Here is a 25,967-nt window from a genome sequence, read left to right as displayed (position 1 = left end):
AAATCATATAGACCAGTGGCCCCCAACCTTTTGTTACGGCGCTCACCACATAGGAAATATTTTTGATATTTTAATAGTTTGGACTTTTCAGACGTAGCGATATGTAATATGTTTATTTATTTATTGTTTATATATTTTATATGTAAAATTGGGAAAGGGGGCGATTTATACCTAATATTTTGGTTGTTTTTTTTTACTTTTTTTCTTTTTTTTACATTTTATTTAATAACTATTTCCCCCCTTAGGGGCTAGAACCTGGGATATTTTCATCCCTTGTCCTATTCACCCTAATAGAGCTCTATTAGAGTGAATAGGACTTTACACTGTCCCTGCTACCCTGTGCATAGTACACACAGCAGCAGGGAGATTACCATGGAGGGCTTCAGTAGTGTCCTGGCTTCCATGGTAACCGATCGGAGCCCCAGGATTACACTGCCGGGGCTCCGATCAGAAGCTGCCACTGCCACCAATGAGGAGGAGGGAAGAGGGCACCCTATGGCCACTGCCACCAATGATTTTAATACTGGGGGGGTGCACTGCGCCACCAATGTTTTTAATACTGGGGGGGGGGTGCACTGCGCCACCAATGATAATTAACCTTTAATACAGATACAGGAGGTGACTGCGGCAGAATCACATAGCCGGCACCCAACCTCTGAGAGGGAGCTGCGATCAGCGACATTTAACCCCTCTGGTGCCGCCTCCTGTATCTGTAAGAGGACCTTTTATGGGTCCATACTTTATTAACTAAGTAGCAAGACATGGAGAGCGGCACCCAGGGATCTCCCTCCACTTACTATTATATCTATGTGCCGCTCCGTTCGTCCGCTGTGGCCCCCATTACCGTCTCCCGCACTGTATGCTAATTACTACTATCGGAACACCAGGGAGGAGACATCAGCTTCTCTCCCTGGGCGTTCCTTCTCCCTGGCTGTAGCGCTGTCCAATGGCAGCGCAGAGAGTCACAGCCAGGGAAAAGGTGAGGTTTTTTTTCTCCCTGGCTGTGACGCTCTGTGCAGTGATTGGACAGCGCTACAGCCAGGGAGAAGGAACGCCCAGGGAGAGAAGCTGATGTCTCCTCCCTGGTGTCCTGATAGTAGTAATTAGCATACAGCGCTGGAGACGGTAACAGGGGCCACAGCGGGGCGAACAGAGCTGCACCCAGGAATAATAGTAAGTGCAGGGAGATCCCTGGGCGCCGCTCTACATGTCCTGCTACTTAGTTAATAAAGTCCGGACCCATGAAAGGTTCTCTGGTTAATTATCATTGGTGGCACAGTAGCCGCAGTCCATCCCCTCGTCCACCCACTCTCTACTTATTGGTGGCAGTGGCTGGCGGCATAACAGTTGGAACGAAGGAATGCTCTCCTTCCATCCTGCTGTACGGCAGCCCGCTGTGTGTGATGTGCGCGTCGGGCGCCTCCGCTCCTCTGTATTGCTGCAGCCCAGCAAACAATCTTCCAGGGCCAGGTCCTGGGCCGCGGCCTGGCGGTTGGGGACCACTTATATAGACCACTTACCATATCCTTATCATAATGAGAAGAGTGGATTTCTATGCTTAGAATTGTAATATACATATTATTGGTTTATTCACAGGCACAATATATAATTAGAAAGAAATCAGTAATTTGTGTTAGCTTTCTAAGTATAGCATAACCTCAATTGCACATGTGACAAGGCTGTAGCCTGGAATTAGGTGGTGAGCCTTGCATGTAGAGATCCCAAGTTGAAATATTGGGACAAATTTTTAGATTCGTTTTTTCTTCAGATATTGTTTTTCTCCCTCATTTATCATATAATAAAAGGCTATAGCCTTACTATATTGTAATAGCTTAGAAAGCTAATACATACAGTTAGGTCCATATATACCGGTATTTGGACAGAGACAACATTTTTATAATTTTGGTTATGTACATTACCTCAATGGATTTTGAACAAAACAATTCAGATGCAGTTGAATTTCAGACTTTGAGCTTTAATTCAGTGGGTTGAACAAAATGATTGCATAAAAATGTGAGGAACTAAAGCATTTTTTTAAACTCAATCCCTTCATTTCAGGGGCTCAAAAGTAATTGGACAAATTAAATAATTGTAAATAAAATGTTAATTTCTAATACTTGGTTGAAATCATCATCAATAAACACTAGGGACCCAGTTCCACTGGCAGCCAGGCATGCCCAAGCCATCACACTGCCTCCGCCGTGTTTTACAGATGGTGTGGTATGCTTTGGCTCATGAGCTGTACCCTGCCTTCGCCATACTTTTTTCTTTTCATCATTCTGGTAGAGGTTGTTCTTGGTTTTATCTGTCCAAAGAATGTTCTGGTTTTTTAAGATGTTTTTTTTGCAAAGTTCAATCTAGCCTTCTTATTCTTGAGGCTTATGAGTGGCTTGCACGGTGCAGTGAACCCTCTGTATTTACTTTCATGCAGACTCTTTATGGTAGATTTGGATATTGATACGCCTATATCCTGGAGAGTGTTGTTCACTTGGTTGGCTGTTGTGAAGGGGTTTCTCTTCACTAGGGATGAGCGCGCACTAAAGTATTCGGGTGTTCGGCCCGAACACATTGCTATATTCGTGTGCTCGTCCGAGCACCCGAGTATAATGGAAGTCAATGGGAAACAACCAGGCACCCCCAGCTCGGAAGAGAAGAGGTTGTCTGGTTCCTATAAAAAAAGGTTAGAAATTGATGGAAACACCATTAAAATGGTTTGGAAACAGCATTAAGAGGATAGCTGGATGTGTCTTAACTCCTATTATGTACGACATACAATAGACAACCACACAAAGGCTATATGCCAAAAGCCAGGTATGTACAAGCCATCCATCTATCCATGAGACAGATAACAGCCAGCATACCTTACAATGGCAGCCTTGTGCACTATGAGATATTCTAAACCAGCTCTCATCTGACTGAGAACCAATAAATCTCAAAGATATTTAGCATCTGTTGGATGTCTTGGGTGGACCTGCACACCTAAATCAATATCATTAGGGTGACAAAAAGTTTTCAGATTGTCCTAATATAATATTCAATAACCTTTCTATACAGTTTTGTCATGTAAAAACTAATTTGCATAAACATGGGTATATGGGAAAGACATGCAAATGAGCAGAATCTGCCTTGTTTTTAAGATGTCATAAGACTATAACTACCAATTGAGGGCGCTATTGAGTTATGAACAGCGCCCTCTATTGGTTTCACAGTCTTATGACAAGACAAATATTCTTGTCAGAAGACTATGAAACCAATAGAGGGCGCTGTTCATAACTTAATAGCGCCCTCTATTGGTTTCATAATCTTCTGACAAGAATATTAGACTGAGTCTTATGACAAGCTTATTAGTATAGCCTTTTGCATGGAAAATTTGCGATTAGAATATTCGCGATCTACACTAGGATGATATCTGACACTGGGAAAGCTGGGTAATAACTCGCGATCTACACTGAGTCATTACCCAGCTTTTCCAGTGTCAAATATTATCACTGATTTCCTACATAATTATTACATAATATTTGCTATATTGCTATATATTAGTTTTTTTGAATATTCGTAATATTCAAAAAAACGAATCTATAGCAATATAGCGAATATTATGTAATAATTATGTAGTAAGTCAGTGATAATATTTGACACTGGAAAAGCTTGGTAATACCTCAGTGTAGATCGTGAGTTATTACCCAGCTTTCCCAGTTTTAGATTTTATCACTGAGTTATTACCCAGCTTTCCCAGTGTCAGATATCATCCTAGTGTAGATCGCGAATATTCTAAATCGCGAATTTTCCATGCAAAAGACTACACTAATAAGTTTGTCATAAGACTCAGTCTAATATTCTTGTCAGAAGACTATGAAACAAATAGAGGGCACTATTGAGTTATGAACAGCGCCTTCTATTGGTTTCATAGTCTTCTGACAAGAATATTTGTCTTGTCATAAGACTGTGAAACCAATAGAGGGCGCTGTTCATAACTCAATAGCGCCCTCTATTGGTTTTCATAGTCTTATGACAGCTGAAAAACAAGGCAGATTCTGCTCATTTGCTTGTCTTTCACATATGCCCATGTTTATGGAAATGAGTTTTTATATGACAAAACTGTATAGAAAGGTTATTGAATATTATGTTAGGACAATCTGAAAACTCTTTGTCACCCTAATGATATTGATCTAGGTGTGCAGGTCCACCCAAGACATCCAACAGATGCTAAATAACTTTGAGGTTTACTGGTTCTCAGTCAAATGAGAGCTGGTTTAGAATATCTCATAGTGCACAAGGCTGCCATTGTAAGGTATGCTGGCTGTTATCTGCCTCATGGATAGATGGATGGCTTGTACATTACTGGCTTTTGGCATATAGCCTTTGTTTGGTTGTCTATTGTATGTCGTACATCATAGGAGTCTAAGATGCATCCAGCTATCCTCTTAATGCTGTTGCCAAACCTTTTTGACGGTGTTTCCATCAATTTCTAACCTTTTTTTATAGGAACCAGACACCCTCTTCTCTTCCGAGCTGGGGGTGCCTGGGGTTCTCCCATTGACTTCGATTATATTAAAGGGTTTCTACCATCAGATATTGTGATATGTAGCTGACTGACACTAGCGATGTGCTAGTGTCAGCAGTACATAACAGTGTTTCTTGTTATACTTCTGTCTGCGGCCGTTCAGCTAAAAAACTTACTTTTATCAATATGCTAATGAGCCTCTAGGTGCTATGTGGGCGTAGATTCAGCACCTAGAGCAGGCATGCTCAACCTACGGCCCTCCAGCTGTCACAAAACTACAACTCCCATCATTCCTTGACAGCCTACAGCTATCATCCTACAGAAGGGCATTGTGGGAGTTGTAGTTTTACAACAGCTGGAGGGCCGCAGGTTGAGCATCCCTGACCTAGAGGCTCCGTCTACTGACCATTTATGCCGGCCATGTCGTCCCTCTAGCCCGCCCCGCTCCTCTTGACTGACGGCCGATTTCCCAGCATCTCAGTCTAAATCCCGCGCCTGTGCCTTCCGCTTCTGTATTCGGCGCAGGCACAGTGAGGAAGCCGGCACCAGGAGCGCGTCCGACAGTCACTGCGCCTACGCCGAATACAGAAGCAGACGGCGCAGGATTTAGACTGAGATGCTGGGAAATCGTCCGTCAGTCAAGAGGAGCGAGGCGGGCTAGAGGGACGACATGGGCGGCATAAATGGTCAGTAGACGGAGCCTCTAGGTGCTGAATCGACTCCCACATAGCACCTAGAGGCTCATTAGCATATTGATAAAAGTACGTTTTTTAGCTGAACGGCCGCAGACAGAAGTAAAAAAAGAACACTGTTATGTATTTCTGACACTAGCACATCGCTAGTGTCAGTCAGCTACATATCACAAAATCTGATGGTAGAAACCTTTTAAATTGTATTCGAGCACCCGAATTATTCGGCCGAGCACTCGGATCTGCCGAGCATAGCGATGCTTGAGTCGAACAGGTATTTGGCCGAGCATGCTCGCTCATCACTACTCTTCACCATGGTAATTATTCTGCGATCATCCACCACTGTTGTCTTCCGTGGGCGTCCAGGTCTTTTTGCATTGTTGAGGTCACCAGTGCTTTCTTTCTTTGTCAGGATGTACCAAACTGTAGATTTTTGCCACTCCTAATAGTGTAGCAATTTCTCGGATGGGTTTTTTCTGTTTTCGCAGATGAAGGATGGCTTGTTTCACCTGCATGGAGAGCTCATTGACCGCATGTTTACTCTCAGCAAAATCTTCAAAATGCAAGCACCACACCTCAAATTAACTCCAGGCCTTTTATGTGCTTAATTGAGAATGAAATAATGAAGGAATTGCTCACACCTGCCCATGAGACAGCCTTTGAGCCAATTGTCCAATTACTTTTGGTCCACATGTAAATGAGGTGCCACATGTAAAGGAGCTGAAACTCCTAAACCCTTCATCCAATTTTAATGTGGATACCCTCAAATGAAAGCTAAAAGTCTGGACTTTATGACCATGTCCATTATATAACTATAACTTGAATATATTTTAGTAAACAGGTAATAAAAACAAAATTTGTGTCAGTGTCCAAATATATATAGAGCTAACTGTATTATTGGTTTCTTTATAGTCCATATTATTGGTTTCTTTATAGTCATATACAATCTGTAAATAAACCAGCAATATGTTTTAGCTTTCTAAGCATTAGGCCTCATGCACACGACCGTGCCGTTTTTTGCGGTCCGCAAACCGCGTAAGGCGCCTGTGTGGCCTTCCGCAATTTGCGGAACGGAACGGGCGCCAGCAATATAAATGCCTATTCTTGTCCGCAAAGCGCGGACAAGAATAGGACATGTTATATTTTTTTAGCGGGGCCAGGGAACGGAGCCACGGATGCGTACAGCACACAGAGTGCTGTCCACATCTTTTGCGGCCTCATTGAAATGAATGGGTCCGCATCCGAGCTGCCAAAACGGTGGCTCGGATGCGGACCCAAACAACGGTCGTGTGCATGAGGCCTTATTTTATGGTTTAAATGAGGGAGAGAGAAAAAAACAACTGAAGAAAATTTTTTAAAGTCTCTGGTGGGACTGGGAATTCTACTTGCAAGGCTGACCACTTACCACCAGACTATAATCTCACTATATAAAGAATAATATTTTTTTCTGTTTTTAGAAAGCTAAATATTACTGGTGTGGAAAGTTAATATTACCGGTTAATATGTATTAGCTTTCTAAGCAGGGGCATTGCTAGGATCTGAAGACATCTGGGGCACAAGCCCCCGTGAAGCCACGCCCTCGCCCCATGAAGCCACGCCCTCATCACCACGGGGTGGGGGCCTTCACAGTAGTTATTAACCCCTTTCAGCAGTCCCCCCTTCAGTGAATGGGGGAATGCTGAAAGGGGTTAATAACTACAGTGAAGGGCCTAGCCATCTGGGCAACCCCACAGATCATCCTAACCTATGGTCAGCCTAATTTAAAATTAAGCAAACCCCCCAACTATAAACTAATCACAGATTGTGCTGCTGAATTCAGTTGTAATCTGTGAAGGAACCCATCAACAGGTGTAGGAAGTTGGAACCCATCAACCCCCCTTGTACTTGTTCCGCTACTTGCAGGCTGCACGGGCATGAGTTCAGAACTTCAGTCACTTCGGTCCGCAATTCTGTTTCTGCGGCGCGTGATCTCGCGAGACCCGTGACCTCCCGCGGTGGGTCTCGCGGGATCACGCGCCGCAGAACAGAATTGCGGACCAAAATGACTGAAGTTCTGAACTCATGCCCGCGCAGCCTGCAAGTAGCGGAACAAGTACAAGGGGACTGGGGGGGGGGATGATCTGTGGGATTGCCTAATAATAAATCTTCTGAATATGATAAGGCTGTAGTAAGTAGTATATATCATATGTACATGCTAGGACACAGCTTTACCTTCAGCATGCTGATGTCTAGCCCTGTCAATCAAGGGGGGGAGGAATGTGCAGAGGACAGGTGGTGTTACAAAGCAGTGCTCCAAGTATTCAGCCCTGTCCCCTGGTGCTCCAAAGTGCTCATTGGCATATGAATAAAAACATTTTTCATTTGCATTTTTTTTTAAATCTATTACTAGGAGAATGGGGGGAAGGGGGAGGGGGCAAGAATATACAATCAATCAATGTCATTCACAGAATTAGCAACTAAAATTCTCATTTTAATTATGCCAGATGTTGGACTATTGCCCACCTTTGTTTTCTTCCAGTGAGTAAGCGAGAAAATAAAATAATAATAATGTTTAGAATAATCTTAATTTATATAGCGCCAACAAATTCTGCAGTGCAGTACAAATGGAGAAGCAACAAACAAGTAAATAAGGAAAACCAATGAACAGCCAAAGAAACAAAATGAGAGAGGTCCGTGTCCATGAGAGCTCACAACCCACATGGAATAGGCGCGGTGACGCAGTGGGTACATGGAACCATCTGTATCCAGCAGTATAAACCTTTCACCCAGCTAATGGCTGAGCCACTGCGGATATAAAGGTCAGGTTGCGTACAGCCAAGAACGGGTGCGATGTGATATAGACCTTCTTGCAGAAATCTTTTTAAAGGCATGCTTAAAACTGGGAATCCGAGGAGCCAATCTGATGATCTGAGTCTGTTGGAGAGTGGGTGCAGCGCGAGAGAAGGCCTGCAGTCGGGATTGAGAGGATGTAATAAGGAAGGGTGAGAAATGCAGATCAATGTTTGAACAACATTGGTGTGCTGGTAGATGCGGAGCAACGTAGAGACTAGTAGGAGAATTTTTAAAGAGCATCTGTCATCACTTACCAGTAGGTGAAACAATCGGCCGCTGTAGATCTGCTCGTCTGCATCGGCTTATGAGTTATGATATCTCTGGTATATCCATATGTGTTAGCAATCTATAGAAAAAAGGCTTTTTCTAGTATGAAAATTTCCCACCTAGATGCAACGAGGCTTGCTGGTTGCACCCAGAGGCTTCGCTCTTTCTTTCAACAGTGGATAGGGAAGGAAGTGAAAACACTTCCACACCTGGCCCTGAAGTGTCGCGGGAGCACGTTCGGCACATGCACAGTAAGCAGGGGCGGATTAACTGCATGATAGGCCCGGGCTGTCTACCCAACTCAGGCCCCTCCCTCCATTTTAGTTTAAAAAAAAATCTGTAAGAAGAGGCTGCGGTGCTTTGTGAGCGCCACAGTCTCTTCCTAGGCCATATGACATCACATTAATCGTTTACATGGCCTAGATGAGTGATTGGGGCTGAGCTGCAATACCAAGCACAGTGCTATGGAATGGACAGCGCTGTGCTTGGTAAGGAGCAAAGAGGTTGCGGCTCTCACTGGGACATCGCGGTCTCCTCAAACAGCTGATTGGTGGGGGTGCGAGGAGTCGGACCCCCATCATCTCATAACTCTCTGTGTACAGATGTCATAGATGTTCCCTGCAGTCCTATGTAACACCCCACATAACACAGTGAACTATTGTATTATGTGGGGTGTTACATAGGACTGCAGGGAACATCGACTACATTATCTGTACACAGAAAGTTATCACTGTTATCCGGGCTGTTACATAGGACTGCAGGTGACATCTACAAATTAGAATTTTAGTTGCCAAATTTAAAATACATGTGATTATGGTAAAAAAGTGAGCCAGTAGTGAGCCAGCTCTACATATAGGGGAATACAGCACCACATACCTCTTACATCCAGTGACATCTCCTGTCAAGTAGACCTTCTCTTTCCTCTTCTCCTCCGTTTGACCCAGAAGGCCATGACAAATTCTTTCAGCCGCATCTCGTCTCTACAGAGTTTGTTACACAGACACGTTAGATTTCTCATAATTGGGGTCATTTTTGGTGTAAAGTAGATCTGTCTTAGGTGCCCATAGCAACCAATCAGATTCCACCTTTCATTTTCCAAAGGAGCTGTCCAAAATGAAAGGTAGAATCTGATTGGTTGCTATGGGAAACTAGCCCAGTTCTACTTTACATCAGTTAGAAAAATGACCCTAAAGGTCCCTATAGTGTCTACAGCAATTATAATGCACCCTAGAGTGCCCCCAGTAATAATAACACCCTATATTGTGCTCCGGGTAATAATCCCTGTATAGTGTCCCCAAAAAAATTGTCCCCTAATATGTCCCTGTAATAGAAACACCCCACGCTGCCCCCATATGGTAATTTCCCCCACATAGTAATTTCCCCCACACTACCCCATATGGTAATTTCCCCCACATCGCCCCATATAGTAATTTCACCCACACTGCTCCCATGAGTAATTTGCCCCCACACTGCCCCCATGAAGTAATTTGCCCCCACACTGCCCCCCATGAAGTAATTTGCTCCACACTTCCCCCATAAAATAATTTGCCCCCACACTGTCCCCATGAAGTGATTTGCCCCATGTAATAATTTTTCCCCACACTCTCCCCCCTGAAGTGATTTGCCCCATGTAATAATCTGCCCCAACACTGCCCCCCAAAGTTATTTGCCTCCACACTGCCCCCATGTAATCATTTGCCTCCACATTAATATGTCCTCCTTTGCCCCCCAAAGTTGCCACAAAAAAACAAATGACAAAAAAATAACAGCTAATACTTACCTGGTGAGGCAGGCCGCAGGCGTGCATACTTCATTGTACTGCGTCCTGGCTCAGGCACGTGATGATGTCATCACGCATGCCTGCGCCGGAATTATACTACCACATAGGCCTCAGGCCTACTAGGCCTGAAGCCTATGGCTGTGATAGGTGGCGGGGTAGGGAACTATGCCCTCCCATGCCCCACTGCAGTATGTGGGCGTTCGGGTCGGTGTTGGGCCCCCCAGCGTTGCCGGGCCCGGAGATGCCGACCCGAATGCCCCTATGTTAATCCACCATTGACAGTAAGGAAGGAGAAGGAGATTGCCCATCTGCCCAGAGGTCTCCATCCCTTTACTGCGCATGTGCCAAACACGCTCCCGTGATACTTCAGGGCAGGGTCATAGCTATAGGCGGTGCAGAGGTAGCAGTCGCTACCGAGCCCAGAAGCCTGAGGGGGCCCAAAGACCCTTGGGCCACATAAGAAGACACAGTATTATAGAAAGTGCATGCTAGGGGGGCTCTGTTAAGTATTTTGCCATGGGTCCCAGAATGTTCAAGTTAGTCCTCTGGCTGGAGGGAAGGGGTTAGATCAAGAATTTGGGGAGGGGGTGCCGTTTCAATTTTTGCCTCAGGCAGCAAGAAGGCTATGCACTTTCCTGCCCTTGGCCACAAAGCACTGAGGGAAGGAGGACCCCAAGCTGAACTCTTGCACCAGGGCCCATGAGCCTTTAGCTACTCTCCTGCTTCAGGGCCATGCGTGAATATGCTTTCACTGCCTGCCCTTCCTATCACAGCGGTGGGGGCACAGCATAGGAGACAGGGTAGTATAACCTCTGGGTGCAATCAGTGTGCAACGGACCTCGTTGCACTTAGGGGGTAATTTGCATATTATAAAAAGTCTTTTTTCTACAGATTGCCGACACATATGGAGATACCAGAGTCAGAGATATCATCAGACTCTGTAGACAAGCACCGATCTACAGCAGCCGACCATTTCACCTACTGGTAAGTGATGACAGATGCCCTTTAAAGGGATCGTCCCAATATACAACCACAGGATAAAGTATCTGATCGGTGGGCGTCCAACCACTGAGATTTTCAAGGGATAGCCATTTTCATGATCAATGGGGGTCCCAGTAGTTAGAGAATCATGCTTTATCCCGTGGCTAGGGCATACGTTTATATCTTGGGACAACCCTTAAAGTAAGGGTGGAAGGATTTGGCAATGGACGTAATGTGATGGGATGGCAGTGCTACAGATCGTGACTTGAGGATTAGGTGAAGAAGATGATGAACGAACAGAAGGATGAAATAGAGAGGAAATGACAGCAGAACCATGTGCATAGATCCAATGGCTCCCTAGTATGGACAACCTCCGTCTGCTGCCACACACACTATGTCAAGCACCATAAGTACGCAACTATTCTTCATAGTTATGGCGGACATACAGCATATTATGGTGCACAATGCAGTTTTTTTCTGTTGGATTTCTGTCTGTGTATGAAATTGGAGACATCCAAAGGTACAATAGAGGGCTCATGCACTAGAATGAGAGACCTATTATGGCTGAATGCACGTGGCCTTAGGAGAGCAGGAGACATGTTGGGTGTCGTAAGCCTAACGATCAGAAAAATACTCATTTAGACTTAGGAGAACTGCATATATACTTACTACGAAGATATCTTCCACTCGTGCTATGCCTTTGCCAAATATAGTTCCTAGTTGGTCTCCAACACCAGCCAGTAAGAAGCCAAACAAAGGAATTCCAAGAAGAGCATAGATAATGCAGAAGATTTTTCCACCTTTTGTTTTTGGCGAGATGTTCCCAAAACCTGGAGAGTGAAAATACTGAAAATGTCAAAAAAAACTAAAAAAATTCAAGGTTGGACAGCAATAAGTCAATGGCAAACGACCCAGCACAATGTAACAGGCATGAAGAACGACCGTAATAGATTTATTTACGCTAAAAGACCATAGATGAAGGGAAGTGACCATCTATAACTGTATGAATAGACCATACCAAAATGTTGTGACAGTCTGTTTGGGTTACGGGGAACACAAGGTCAATTGTTACAGCTCCAAGAAAAGACATTTATTCTCCAGATATGAAAATTCTAAACAAAGGAGACGTTTGGAGCATCCGCCCACATATTCCGGAATTGGCAGATGCTGTGTAAAAATTCAAGTACTGTAGGTCTATCATAGAATATGAACACTATTGTTTCCATTCAGAGATGGGAACCCCTTAGGGCTTGTTCACATCAGCGAAGTGTTTTCCGTATTTCTGTTCCATTAAAGGAATAGAAAATTGAAAAAACTTCTGTTTTAATCCCCATACTGTATGTTTGACAGATCTGCAAAACACGGATACCAGTCAAGATCCAGACGCTATTTTTATTTTTTTTTACTCCTTCAGAAATGTCCTATCCTTGTCCGCAAAATAGACAAGAATAGGACATGTTCTATTTTTTTTGCAGGGCTGTGGAACGGGCTTAGGGATGCGGACAGCACACCATTGAGATGAATGGGTCCGCATCTGATCCTCAAAAAATGTGGACCAAAACCAAGGCCGTGAGCATAAGCCCTTTAGCTGAGAAGTGGATACAATTGTATCCAGTCTAGACAATGCTCTGTGAGCTAAACACAACTCCCCGTAGCTCACAGAGTATTGTCTAGACCTGATCATTACTGTATCCACTTCTCAGCTGAATGTAGGACTAGATCGGTCCAGTGGTTGGCGCTCTCATTCACTGACCGCGAACATCATCAGCGAGAAAGTGAAAAATAAAGTATATTAGAAAACTGCAGACAACTGAAAAACCTCTTCAATTATCATCACCAAAGGTGAACTGATCACCAGGCCAATCACAGGATATTTCTGTCTTTTGTGAAACTAATGTATAAATCTGCATATTGGTGATGAAACTTCCAAAATGTTGTAAACCAGAGGTTCCTGACTACTTTTTGGCTGAGCTTTTAAGGCGGAGCTTTGCAGTATTGATCTATGCTGAGGACACGAATGCTGCGGCCTTTTCATCGAATACCAAGCACGGCGCCGTACATTGTATAGTGGCTGTGTTTGGTATTGCCCCTTAAGTTGATTCACCTGAGCTGCACAAAGGTCATGTGACCAATGGCATGATGTCACGGGCTATAGAAGAGGCTTCTGGGCTCTCCCGAGAGCTATGAACCGCCAAGAGTTAGACCGCCACCTATTCTAAGGATAGGTCATCAGTATTCAAGGCGTGGAAAACCCCTTTAAGGGGGTCTTCTGGGAGTAAATTATTGATGACCTATCCTCCCAGCATCCCACAGTGCACCGGTTAGTGCTGCAGACTCTTATTAGGCCAGTGACATTCCATTCATTGGTCACATGACCTAGGCACAGCTCAGTCTCATTCAAGTCAATGGGCCTGAGCTGCAATACCAAACATAACCACTGTACAATGTACGGCGCTGTGTTTGGTTTGCTGTGAGAAGGACAAGGCACTCACAGGGGCACTGCATACCCTTGAAAAAGCTGATCGGTGATGGTGACAGGAGTTGGACCCTCACCAATCAGAAATTGATGACCCCAATATTGTACTTCCAAAAAGCCCCTATAAGCCCCTACAGTATATAATAATTTACACCAAGAACTGATAACAACAAATGAATTGATAGTAAAGATGGGCAAATCGATTCTACATCAATCAAATTGGTGGCCACCATTTCACAGGTCTGAAGACAGAGAAGCAGAAGAAGACAGAGAAGAAGGTACCTGCCACCAAAAAGGAATCATTTTTGAAACGTTTTAAAATTTTGAAAAAGCATTAAAAAAGTTATTAAACAGGCCGTTTGTTACCTCTTGCTCAAATCCTTTTACCCTTGGCCCTATATGTCGCTGTCACTCTGACATTATTAATGCTGTCCTGGTGTTAAAGAGCTTGAAAGGGGTTGGATACAGTCCCAGGAGACCTCAGAGTATCATATGTGACTTCTCAGAGCAATCGGAGAACTCTCCATTCAGGTTGAATTTTTTCTGACCAAATCTGGTGGCTTATTTGACCAAATTGGACTCAAAACAAATTTTGGAACATTTTGGAAAATTCGCTCATCTGTAATTGACAGGGAGCAACCAGGACAGAGCCCTGTCCTATAGTACTTTTCCGAGACTTTAATACTGATGACCGGTCCTCTGGATAAGGCATCAGTATCTGATCAGTGGGGGTCTGACACCCGGGACCCCTGCCGATCAGCTGTTTGAGATGGCAACGGCACTCCTGCGAACACTGAGGTCTTCTCTCTGCATTTCCTAGACCAGTAATGACACGTTCATCAATCACGTGGCCTAGAAGCAGCTCAGCCCCATTTAAGTGAACGGGGCTGAGCTACAATACCAAGCACAGCCACTATACAATGTACGGCGCTGTGCTTGGTGAGCTGTGAGAAGGCTGTGGCGCTTACAGGAGTGCCGGTTCCTTTTCAAACTGCTGCTCGGCAGGGGTCCCGGGTGTTGGACCCCCACCGATCAGATACTGATGATTTATACAGAGGATAGGTCATCACCAAAAAAATCTTTGAAAACCCTTTTAACCCTAAGAGGTATAATTGTAAGAGCTGCAGAGTTAATAATTGCATCCGAACTATGTTTCAAAACGGGCTCAAAGACTCCACTGGCAGATTAGAAAATGATTATGCTTATGTTATCTGGGGGTGCTTGGTACCAAGGTTGCATCAAGGCTAAGGAGTTTTAAGCTTCCCCTCTGAAAGCTACATAAAGCTGTGGGCACAGTAAGCAGTTCTGGCCATTAGCAGTCAGCAGCTGCTTAACCCCCCTGGCCAGAGTTCAAGGAACCCGAAGATTCCTTCGATTCTTGGAGGCTTACACAAATGCGAGGCATGCCTACCCAAAGGTTGTGTTCTCCACTAGCAAACTCCACTTCTTAGGAATGGCATTTGCTTCACTGGAAGATTCAGGGCGTACAATAATAACTACAGCGTAGATAAACTAGAAACCACTAATAAATAAGAAATGGAGCATTTTTTAGAGTCAATTTCTACAGGAGGCTTTGAACAAATAACTGGAGATGTGATCGCAAGTTCCATATAATCCTCTCCAGCACTGAAGCCCTCGAGGAACATTTCCGATTCTCAACATATCTCAAGAGCAGAATACAACAGAAAATAAAACGCGTCCTGGCCCCCATCATTGTGTAATATCACTCTGTTACAAGCCCAGGAATTACAATGAACATGAAACAATATCTTCTCCGCTCGTCGTTCCCACAGAAAGTAACGCTTCACACTGTATCAGCAGGAAGAACCGCACTTGGTTGATATTCTGACTTACGTGAGAAAAAGATATGATTAGGATTTAGCCAGCAATCTATGATGCTAAGTTATACAAAGCTGCGCGATACCTACGGTAGAGGAGGCATGGCGGGATGTGTGACAGAGGGGTCGAGTCGAGGGGGAACGCGTGGGAACGGCGTTCCTGCACTTTTTTCATGGCAGGAATGCCGTTCCCTTTCAGGGCAAAAGGACCAGGAGGAAGCGGTGAAGGCTTTGTACTCACCGCCGCCTTCCTGGTCCTCGGCAGTAGAAGAGGAGCGTCTGCGTCCAGGAGCAGGAGAGGTAAGTGTAAGTGTTTTTTTTTTTTCTTCCATATTTTATACCAGTGTTTCCCAACCAGTGTGCCTCCAGCTGTTGGAAAACTATAACTCCCAGCATGCCCGCACAGCCTTTGGCTGTGCGGGCATGCTTTGAGTTGTAGTTTTGCAACAGCTGGAGGCACACTGGTTGGGAAACACTGTTTTATACTATAGGCTGAATGGAGAGGCACTGACTGTTGGCTGGTGGAGGGGGCAATCGGGGCTTGTGGATGGGGCAGCACTGGGCGCTAGTGAATGGGGCCCTGGGGGCTGGTAAGAGGCACTGGGCGGCTAATGGAGAGGCTCTGGGGGCTGATATAGAGGACTGGGGGCTGATTAGAGGCACTAGGGGCAAATTAGGGGCACTGGGGGCTGATTAGAGACACTAGGGGCAGACTAGAGGCACTGGGGGCTGATTAGAGGCACTGGGGGCTGATTAGAGGCACTAGGGGCAGATTAGAGGCACTAGGGCTGATGGAGAGGCACTGGGGACTGCTATGAGGCATGGGGCTCTTATCTGAGGTCTGATTGGGGGTCATTCATATTGGGTTCTGATCTGAGGTCTTATTGGGGTCTTATTAACATTGGGGGTCTGATTGGTGGTCTGACCTGAGGTGTAATGAAAAAATTTTTTTTCTTATTGTGCGGTGCCCACTTCCAGCCCTGAGCCCAGCTGCCTAGAGCACTGATCCGGAGCAGCTTGGAGAAAAAAGGCCTCACAGTCCCAAACTCCTTCTGCTCGGCCAAGCCTGTCAGCACCCCTGAGGCCAAGCCAGCCAGCACCCCTGAGGCTAAGCCAGCCAGCACCCCTGAGGCTAAGCCAGCCAGCACCCCTGAGGCCAAGCCAGCCAGCACCCCTGAGTCTTCAGAACTGTAAGTAAATTATATATAAGGGGAGTTTTTGTTTTGTTTTGATCACAATGTGTACATTTGGCTCAGACCGCAGGGACACAAATTACAGCATGCTAGATTTTCTGTGTTTTTTTTTTTCCGCTACACGTAGCTTTCAAAAGCCCATTCACATGTATTGTATTTTAAAGGGGTTTTCCATCTCAGACAATGGGGGCATATCGCTAGGATATGCCCCCATTGTCTGATAGGTGCGGGTCCCTATATATATTTGTTTATTTCATGTTAATTTTGCAGTTGTTTGTGTAAACTGGCACTTTACAATAAATGTTGCACTGAATTTTCAGCGAAATATATATTTTTTTGGGGGGGGGAGGGGGGGGGGTTTGCAGTGGATCTTGGGTGAGTTCCCACACTTTTTTTCCCTGGACTTGACCCCTGTCAGACGCCACGTGTGACCTGTGGTGGCCAGATACCGATGGACAGAGTAATAGAGTCAAGCTAGTTAGGCTGTGAATGCATTGTATATATTGGCACAACAGTGGCAGTGGAACAGTTAACTGCCAGGAGTCAATGGTCAGCAAGAGGACAATGTCACTGACGTCCCCACATTAGCTGCACATTCCCCAGAGGGGATAAATGGAAGCAAAGTCAGAGCCCTATGGAGAGACGCAGGAGAGACGCCCAACTCAGCACTGAGACAGTCAGCTGGAGACGTCGCTGTTCCTGCATGTAGCTAGCAAGTGAATAATCATTTGCCCATAACTGTTGTGTATACAGATAATATCATTAAAGTGGTATTTCCATCTCACACAGGATCGTTAGGATATGCTGAATGTCTAAAAGGTGCAGGAACTCAAAGTGAATGAGGGTGCACCGCAAAAGAGTGGCCACTCTCTATTCATTTCTATGGCAGAGACAAAAATAGTGGTGCTCTGGCTCAGCTATTTCTGCTGGTCCCAAAAGAAATAAATGGAGAGCAAGCTGTGCATATGCAGTGCACTTTCCTTCGCTTTAGGGGCACTGTTTCAGAGGTAGGACCCACACCTATCTGATACTGGTGGCATATCCTAGCTATATGCCCCCAATGTGCTACAACCTATACCCCCACACAGAATAATGTTTCCTTGTAGCCCCCCTACAGTATAATGTCTCCTTGTGGCCCCCATACAGTATAATGTCTCCTTGTAGCCCCCATACAGTATAATGTCTCCTTGTTGCCCCCATACAGTATAACGTCTCTTTGTAGCCCCCATACAGTATAATGTCTCCTTGTGGCCCCCATACAGTATAATGTCTCCTTGTAGCCCCCATACAGTATAATGTCTCCTTGTAGCCCCCATACAGTATAATGTCTCCTTGTTGCCCCCATACAGTATAATGTCTCCTTGTTGCCCCCATACAGTACAATGTCTCCTTGTTGCCCCCATACAGTATAATGTCTCCTTGTTGCCCTCATAGAGTATAATGCCTCCTTGTTGCCCCCATACAGTATGTCTCCTTGTAGCCCCCATACAGTATAATGTCTCTTTGTAGCCCCCATACAGTATAATGTCTCCTTGTTGCCCCCATACAGTATAATGTCTCCTTGTTGCCCCCATACAGTATAATGTCTCCTTGTAGCCCCCATACAGTATAATGTCTCCTTGTTGCCCCCATACAGTATAATGTCTCCTTGTTGCCCCCATACAGTATAATGTCTCCTTGTTGCCCCCATACAGTATAATGTCTCCTTGTTGCCCCCATACAGTATAATGTCTCCTTGTTGCCCCCATACAGTATAATGTCTCCTTGTTGCCCCCATACAGTATAATGTCTCCTTGTTGCCCCCATACAGTATAATGTCTCCTTGTAGCCCCCATACAGTATAATGTCTCCTTGTAGCCCCCATACAGTATAATGTCTCCTTGTAGCCCCCATACAGTATAATGTCTCCTTGTAGCCTCCATACAGTATAACGTCTCCTTGTAGCCCCCATACAGTATAATGTCTCCTTGTAGCCCCCATACAGTATAATGTCTCCTTGTAGCCTCCATACAGTATAACGTCTCCTTGTAGCCCCCATACAGTATAATGTCTCCTTGTAGCCCCCATACAGTATAGCGTCTCCTTGTAGCCCCCATACAGTATAATGTCTCCTTGTAGCCTCCCTACAGTATAATGTCTCCTTGTAGCCCCCATACAGTATAATGTCTCCTTGTTGCCCCCATACAGTATAATGTCTCCTTGTTGCCCCCATACAGTATAATGTATCCTTGTTGCCCCCATACAGTATAATGTCTCCTTGTAGCCCCCATACAGTATAATGTCTCCTTGTTGCCCCCATACAGTATAATGTCTCCTTGTTGCCCCCATACAGTATAATGTCTCCTTGTAGCCCCCATACAGTATAATGTCTCCTTGTAGCCCCCATACAGTATAATGTCTCCTTGTAGCCTCCCTACAGTATAATGTCTCCTTGTAGCCCCCATACAGTATAATGTCTCCTTGTTGCCCCCATACAGTATAATGTCTCCTTGTTGCCCCCATACAGTATAATGTCTCCTTGTTGCCCCCATACAGTATAATGTCTCCTTGTAGCCCCCATACAGTATAATGTCTCCTTGTTGCCCCCATACAGTATAATGTCTCCTTGTTGCCCCCATACAGTATAATGTCTCCTTGTAGCCCCCATACAGTATAATGTCTCCTTGTAGCCCCCATACAGTATAATGTCTCCTTGTAGCCTCCATACAGTATAACGTCTCCTTGTAGCCCCCATACAGTATAATGTCTCCTTGTAGCCTCCATACAGTATAATGTCTCCTTGTTGCCCCCATACAGTATAATGTCTCCTTGTTGCCCCCATACAGTATAATGTCTCCTTGTAGCCCCCATACAGTATAATGTCTCCTTGTAGCCTCCATACAGTATAACGTCTCCTTGTAGCCCCCATACAGTATAATGTCTCCTTGTAGCCTCCCTACAGTATAATGTCTCCTTGTAGCCCTCATACAGTATAATGTCTCCTTGTTGCCCCCATACAGTACAATGTCTCCTTGTAGCCCCCATACAGTATAATGTCTCCTTGTTGCCCCCATACAGTATAATGTCTCCTTGTAGCCCCCATACAGTATAATGTCTCCTTGTAGCCCCCATACAGTATAATGTCTCCTTGTAGCCCCCATTCAGTATAATGTCTCCTTGTTGCCCCCATACAGTATAATGTCTCCTTGTAGCCCCCATACAGTATAATGTCTCCTTGTAGCCCCTATACAGTATAATGTCTCCTTGTAGCCCCATACAGTATAATGTCTCCTTGTAGCCCCCATACAGTATAATGTCTCCTTGTAGCCCCATACAGTATAATGTCTCCTTGTAGCCCCTATACAGTATAATGTCTCCTTGTAGCCCCTATACAGTATAATGTCTCCTTGTAGCCCCCATACAGTATAACGTCTCCTTGTAGCCTTTATAGGACAGCAAGCCTGGACCAGACAGGACAGTGGACAGAGTCTGTCACAAAATTCCTTGCATGTTTTGAGTATTTTTCTTCTAAATGGGTATTTATTGTGATATATATCGTTATTGTGGGAATATTTTTTATATCGCCTAACCCTACATACTAGACCATCCATAACCTGACCCCTCCATACACCTGTGACCTGACTCCCTGGTACCTTCCTACACGCAATCTCCGATCCTCATAAGACCTAAAGGTGGATTTAGACTGGCAGATTATTGGGCAGATCATAAGGAATGCTCATTCCTGACAATCTGCCAGTGTAAAGGTGCCACCGATCACGCTCATTTATTAGGTGATCCTGTTGTTCGTGCAGGCACATCAATCATCTTTTCTAGACAGCAGATCGTGGAGTCTAAAGAGAGATCTGCTGCCCAGAAACAATGCAGCTGTATGAGGACGAGGGATGGCAATAGCGACCTCTCCTCCTCATACTGTGGAGGAGATCACTGCATGTAAATGCAGCGGTCTCCTCCACTGAACGAGCAGCCAACTACCGGGAAGGAATGCTTCCTTCTCAACAATCTGCTGCTCAGAGTGTGTAAATGTGCCTATACTCTCCTCTTATCTCCTCTTCCCATAATCGCCTCAACAATAGAGAGATAGATAATTAGAATGAGAGATAGATAGATAATTAGATAGATAGATAGATAGATAATTTGAATGAGAGATAGATATATAGATAGAAAGATACCGTATTTTTCGCCCCATGTGACGCACTTTTTTCCCCCCAAAAGTGGGGGGGAAATGCCCCTGCGTCTTATGGGGCGAATGCTTCCATTTTACATCGCAGACTGCGATGTATGAGCCGGGAGAGAGGAGGGGCTGGAGTCCGGAACTAGGGGCGGGGCCCGGAGCAGTCACTGTACTCTTACACCGGCCCCGCCGCTCACCGCAGTATTTATAAACATTAATCCTTATCCTGTTAATAAGTTTAACTAAAGCTGCGCTCTCCCCGTTCCCCTGTATCAGTACGGCACTTATGAACAAGCTTCCATAGCAGGCAGAGCGGACGGCAGCAGTAACGTCACTCACTGACGTTGAGCGCCTGCTCCTCCCACTTTAATGAACCAGGCGGAGCAGGCGGGGTGAGCAGAGGGCCGGTGTATTGGGGGACACTTATGAGGGGGATCTTTGGATGACATATAGCAGTGTCATCCACAGATCCCCCCCATAACAGTGCCATCCACAGATCCCCCACCCCATAACAATGCCATCCACAGATCCCCCACACCATAGCAGTACCATCCACAGATGCCCCATAACAGTGCCATCCCCAGATCCCCCATAAACAGTGCCATCCACAGATCCCCCATAAACAGTGCCATCCACAGATCCCCCATAACAGTGCCATCCACAGATCCCCCATAACAGTGCCATCCACAGATCCCCCATAACAGTGTCATGCACAGACCACTATTAATTCAAAACCCACCAAAAGCACACCTTTTGGTTCAAAAAATTTTTTTTCTTATTTTCCTCCTCAAAAACCTTGGTGCGTCTTATAGGCCGGTGCGTCTTATAGGGCGAAAAATTCGGTAGTTCGATATGAGATAGATAGATAGATAGATAAGATAGATATGAGATAGATAGATAGATACAAATATGAGATAGATATGAGAGAGATAGATAGATAGATAGATAGATAGATAGATGTGAGATAGAGAGATAGATAATGAATAAGATATTGGGCAGCACTGCAGACAAATATAATCTTGTCATGATTAAGGACCGAAATATGAGGGTCCGAAACGCGTAGACTGTGTTCTTGCTTATGAGGATTGGAAAGTTTTTACCGCATCAATAAAGTGTCTCCTGTTGTTAAAGAGCTGGATTTTTTCATCAAATTTTTCACTAGTTTGCAGCAACAGCCGTGTCCAGGCTGGTGTCCGTGCTCACAACAGGTGCAACAGGTGAGAGCTGCTATTTTCTAATATTGAACATCCAAAACAGATATAAAAAAGAAAATCCACGGCACTTCCAAAAAGTAGTTAGTGTGTTTATTACACCAGGTGCAACGTTTCGGTCCTCTCAATGGAACCTTTTTCAAGCAACAAGATAGATAGATAGATAGATAGATAGATAGATAGATAGATAATAGATAGATAGATGTGAGATAGTCAGATAATTAGAATTATGCTTTCTTTGTTGAATTTTACAGCAAAAGCATAGGTCTGTAAACAGCTTACAACAGATTAAAGGGATCCGTCAGGAAAAGGGTACATAAAAATTCAGATTTCCTGTGGAACACAGTGAAGACATTCATCAAGAATTGAATAAAATTTGGCACAACAGTGACATTACCAAGAACTGGACGTCTCTCAAAAATTTATGAAAGGACAAGAAGAAAATAGGTCCAAGAAGACAGGCCTACGTTGCTGAAGGAAATTCCTGGCCAGTACTGCATGTGCACTGCATGTGACAACAATCTCCCGTATTCTTCACATGTCTGGGGTGTGGGGCAGGCTGCCAAGACGGAAGTATTCCAACTCCAGCAATGTTTTACCACAACCTACATCAAGTGTGCCAAAAGCATGTGGGAAAACGTGTTCTGGTGTGATGAGACCAAAGGTGAACTTTTTGGCCATAGTTCCAAAAATTATGTTTGGCGCAAAGCCAACACCACTCATCACCAAAAGAACAGCATAACCACAGTGAAGTATGGTGGAGGCAGCATTATGCTTGAGGCTTTTTTTTTTCTGCAGCTGGAACTGGGGCTTTAGTCAAAGTGGAGGGAATTAGGAATAGTTCCAAATATCAGTCAATTTTGGCACAAAACCTTCAGGCCTCTGATAAAAAGATGAAGGGGAACTTCAGCAGGGCAACGACCAAAGGGAACTTCAGCTGGGCAACGACCCAAAGCAAACCTCCACATGAACAAAAGAAGAAGATCAAAGATTTGGAATGGCTCAGCCGGAACCTAGTCTTGAATCCAATTGAAGATCTATGGTTTGACCCAAAGAGGGCGTTACACAGGAGATGCCCTTGCTTTTGAGCGTTTTTGCAAGGAAGAGTGGGCAAAGATTGCCAAATCAAGATGTGCCATGCTGATAGACTCCTATCCAAAAAGACTGAATGCTGTCAGAAATTCAAAGGGTTCTTCAACAAAGTATTAGTTGAAAGGAATACATATTTATGCAACCACATATTTTAGTTCTGTATTTTTATTTTTCCACTCTAAAAGATTTCAGTTTGCTGAAATTGTACAGATTATTGGTGACATTAAAGGTGGAAAAAGGTCTAAAATGATTCTTCCTAGTCTGATTTTTTTACATGACAAAAACCTGCCATTTCAGGGAGGGGGGGGGGTGTAGACTTTTTATGTCCACTGTACGCAGCAGCTTACAGTTATCTTGAAGGCAATGTTCCCTTTGCAATCATTATTGCATTATTGCTCTAATACACTTTGCTGACAGTATTGATTTGTAAGCAGCTCACATGTAGTCCTATATATCACTATGGTTAAAATGACTTCCAGAAATTTTAAAAAGAATGGCCTATTGTTTTGAAGTATTGTACAAAAGATCAAGCGCTCTAGGGAGTTTTTCTTAAAAAAAAAAAAAAATAGAATAACTAACATTTTTAAGTACCTGTAGAAATATTACAGTTAAAACTAGAAAAAAAACTTTTCATCCTTCATCATATAAAAATATAGAAAAACATAATTGCTATTGCCACAAAATATTCTGCAATTTATCCTGCTTGGTGAATGGCCAAAATGCCAGAATTATAAGGGATTTTTGGTTACCTCACATCCTAAAAAATAGCAAAAAGTTGTATCTACTCCAAATACTGTATGCAGCTCATTCTGGGCTTTAAAGTCCAGGAGGCGGTCCTATCAGTGATTGACAGCTATCTCTGTATACACAGTCATAGGGAGAAGGCTGTCAATCACAGATAGAACCGCCTCCTGCACTGCAAAGCCCAGAATGAGCAGGAATTTAAAGGATGAAATACAAGTTTTACTGAATCTTTTCCCATAACACTATATATCAACCTGCTCAGCTCCTCCTGATCTATCACATGCTGCCTGCAGATTACACTGCATTTACATGGTAACAGGTTCCCTTTAAAATATGTTTCCTATCAAAGCTTCTAGTAGAAGGCACCTCGCTATCTGACGTGACTTTGCTGGCAGGTGGCATTAATGCTATGACATCCCCGATGTCACTGGAACATAACAGTCTGCAGATCCCACAGTCAGGAAGCCATATGTGACTCTGATAATTTATGGGTAATTTCTAATGAATTGTGTGCTTCCTCCTAATTGCACTGGTAGTGAGCATACAGGAATGACCTGATTGTCTAATGAATAGGAAATGGCAGACACGTGTAAGCTGATAACCATAACACGTCACATCGCTCTACCAGGGGACACCAAGGAAGTCAACGGAAATATCTGGAGCCACTATAACCAGGACTGTATCATACCTCCTTCTGGGGCTGTATCTGGACTACCCCAGGGATATCCAACCTGCGGCCCTCCAGCAGTTGCAAAACTACAAGTCCCAACATGCCCTAATATCTGTAGGCTGTCTAGGCAAGTTGGGAGTTGAAGTTTTGGAACAGCTGGAGGGCTGCAGCACTTTAAGGACATTAGCATCATGCTGTCCCAAATGGGGCTCACTATCTAAGTTCCCTATCACTATGTCTTTGGAATGGGGGAGGAAACCGGAGTACCCGGAGGTACCCAGATGTTGCCCATGTTTGGTGACTCAGAGGGACTCCCTGCCTCCATCTCCACTGCATACTGCCACGGTGTGTCAGGGTCCTCTGCCTCGTCTTCCTCATCGCCCTGTAGTTCCTCTGGCTGCTCCTGCTCCTCCTCTCCAGTGACCTGTGTAGAAAAACCACCCATTTCGCTACACTTTGCTTGTGCTCCAATGTCCTCCTCCTCCTCCTCCAGTTCAGTCCCCACAGGGCTCGTGTGGCCATGAGATCTAGGTGCCATGTCTCCAGTCCCCTGACCAGACAGATTTACCAGCATCTGTTCCAGGACATGAAGCAGTGGAATGACGTTGTTCATCCCGTAGTCCTGGCAACTGACAAATAACGTAGCCTCCTCAAAGGGCCTGAGCAAATGGCAGGTGTCACGCATGAGCTGCCACTGGCTGACATCTAAGTTACACAGGGGAGTACTCCTGTCCGATTGGATCATCAAGAAATCGTTTATGGCCTTTCTCTGTTCGTATAGTAGGTCCAACATATGGAGGATGGAATTTTACCGGGTGGAAACTTTGCATATCAGCCTATGTTGGGGAATGCCGTTCTGCCGCTGCAACTCAAGGAGGGTGTACTTTGCGGTGTACGAGTGGCTGAAGTGCATGCAAAGTTTCCTGGCCATTTTTAGGATGTCTTGCCGATGGATGGAAGACTTCAGGAACCACTTGACAACCAGATTGAACACGTGTGCCATGCAGGGCACATGGCTCATCCCTCCTTGACGCAGCGCCGACACCATGTTCTTCCTGTTGTCGGTCAGCATGGATCCAATTTTGAGTTGTCACGGAGAAAGCCAGAATTCAATTTCTTGATGAAGGACACGGATCATTTCCTCCCCTGTGTGACTCCGTTTGCCCAGGCAAACGAGGTGCAGAACAGCGTGACACCGCATTGCCCTGCACATGTGGTTTGCTGGAGGGGCACTGTGAATTGTCCCTGCAGTGGAGGCTGAGGACACGGTGGAGAATGAGGAGGCAGAGGCAGACATTATCGCAGGACCAAAGGCGTGAGAACGTGGAGGCGGAAGCAGTGGCGTAACTACCAGGGAAGCAGGGGAAGCAGCTGCTTCGGGGCCCGGGCTGACAAGGGGCCCGGAGCAGTAGTAAACAGTCAGACTGGCCACACCCCCCTCTACACTCACTTCACTGCTGCTTTAGAATGTCCTGGGAGCAGAGCAGGGAGCTAAGCCCCGCCCATCAGCACGGACCAT

At 45.0% G+C, this 25,967-nt stretch overlaps 1 protein-coding gene across 1 annotated transcript in view; it reads right to left on the bottom strand.

Moving 5' to 3' along the window:
* The window catches only part of KCNK2 (potassium two pore domain channel subfamily K member 2), a 164,327-nt gene that overhangs the window by 60,902 nt on the left and 77,458 nt on the right, over positions 1–25,967 (bottom strand). Inside the window, exon 4 of the mRNA XM_040427599.1 lies at positions 11,723–11,883. Coding sequence (XP_040283533.1) covers positions 11,723–11,883 — 161 coding nt within the window. The remainder of the gene's footprint in view (positions 1–11,722; positions 11,884–25,967) is intronic.

The sequence above is a fragment of the Bufo bufo genome, chromosome 4 (genome assembly GCF_905171765.1).
Source record: "Bufo bufo chromosome 4, aBufBuf1.1, whole genome shotgun sequence".
Taxonomy (NCBI): Eukaryota; Metazoa; Chordata; class Amphibia; order Anura; family Bufonidae; genus Bufo; species Bufo bufo.
This window is presented reverse-complemented; position numbering and strand designations above follow the sequence as displayed.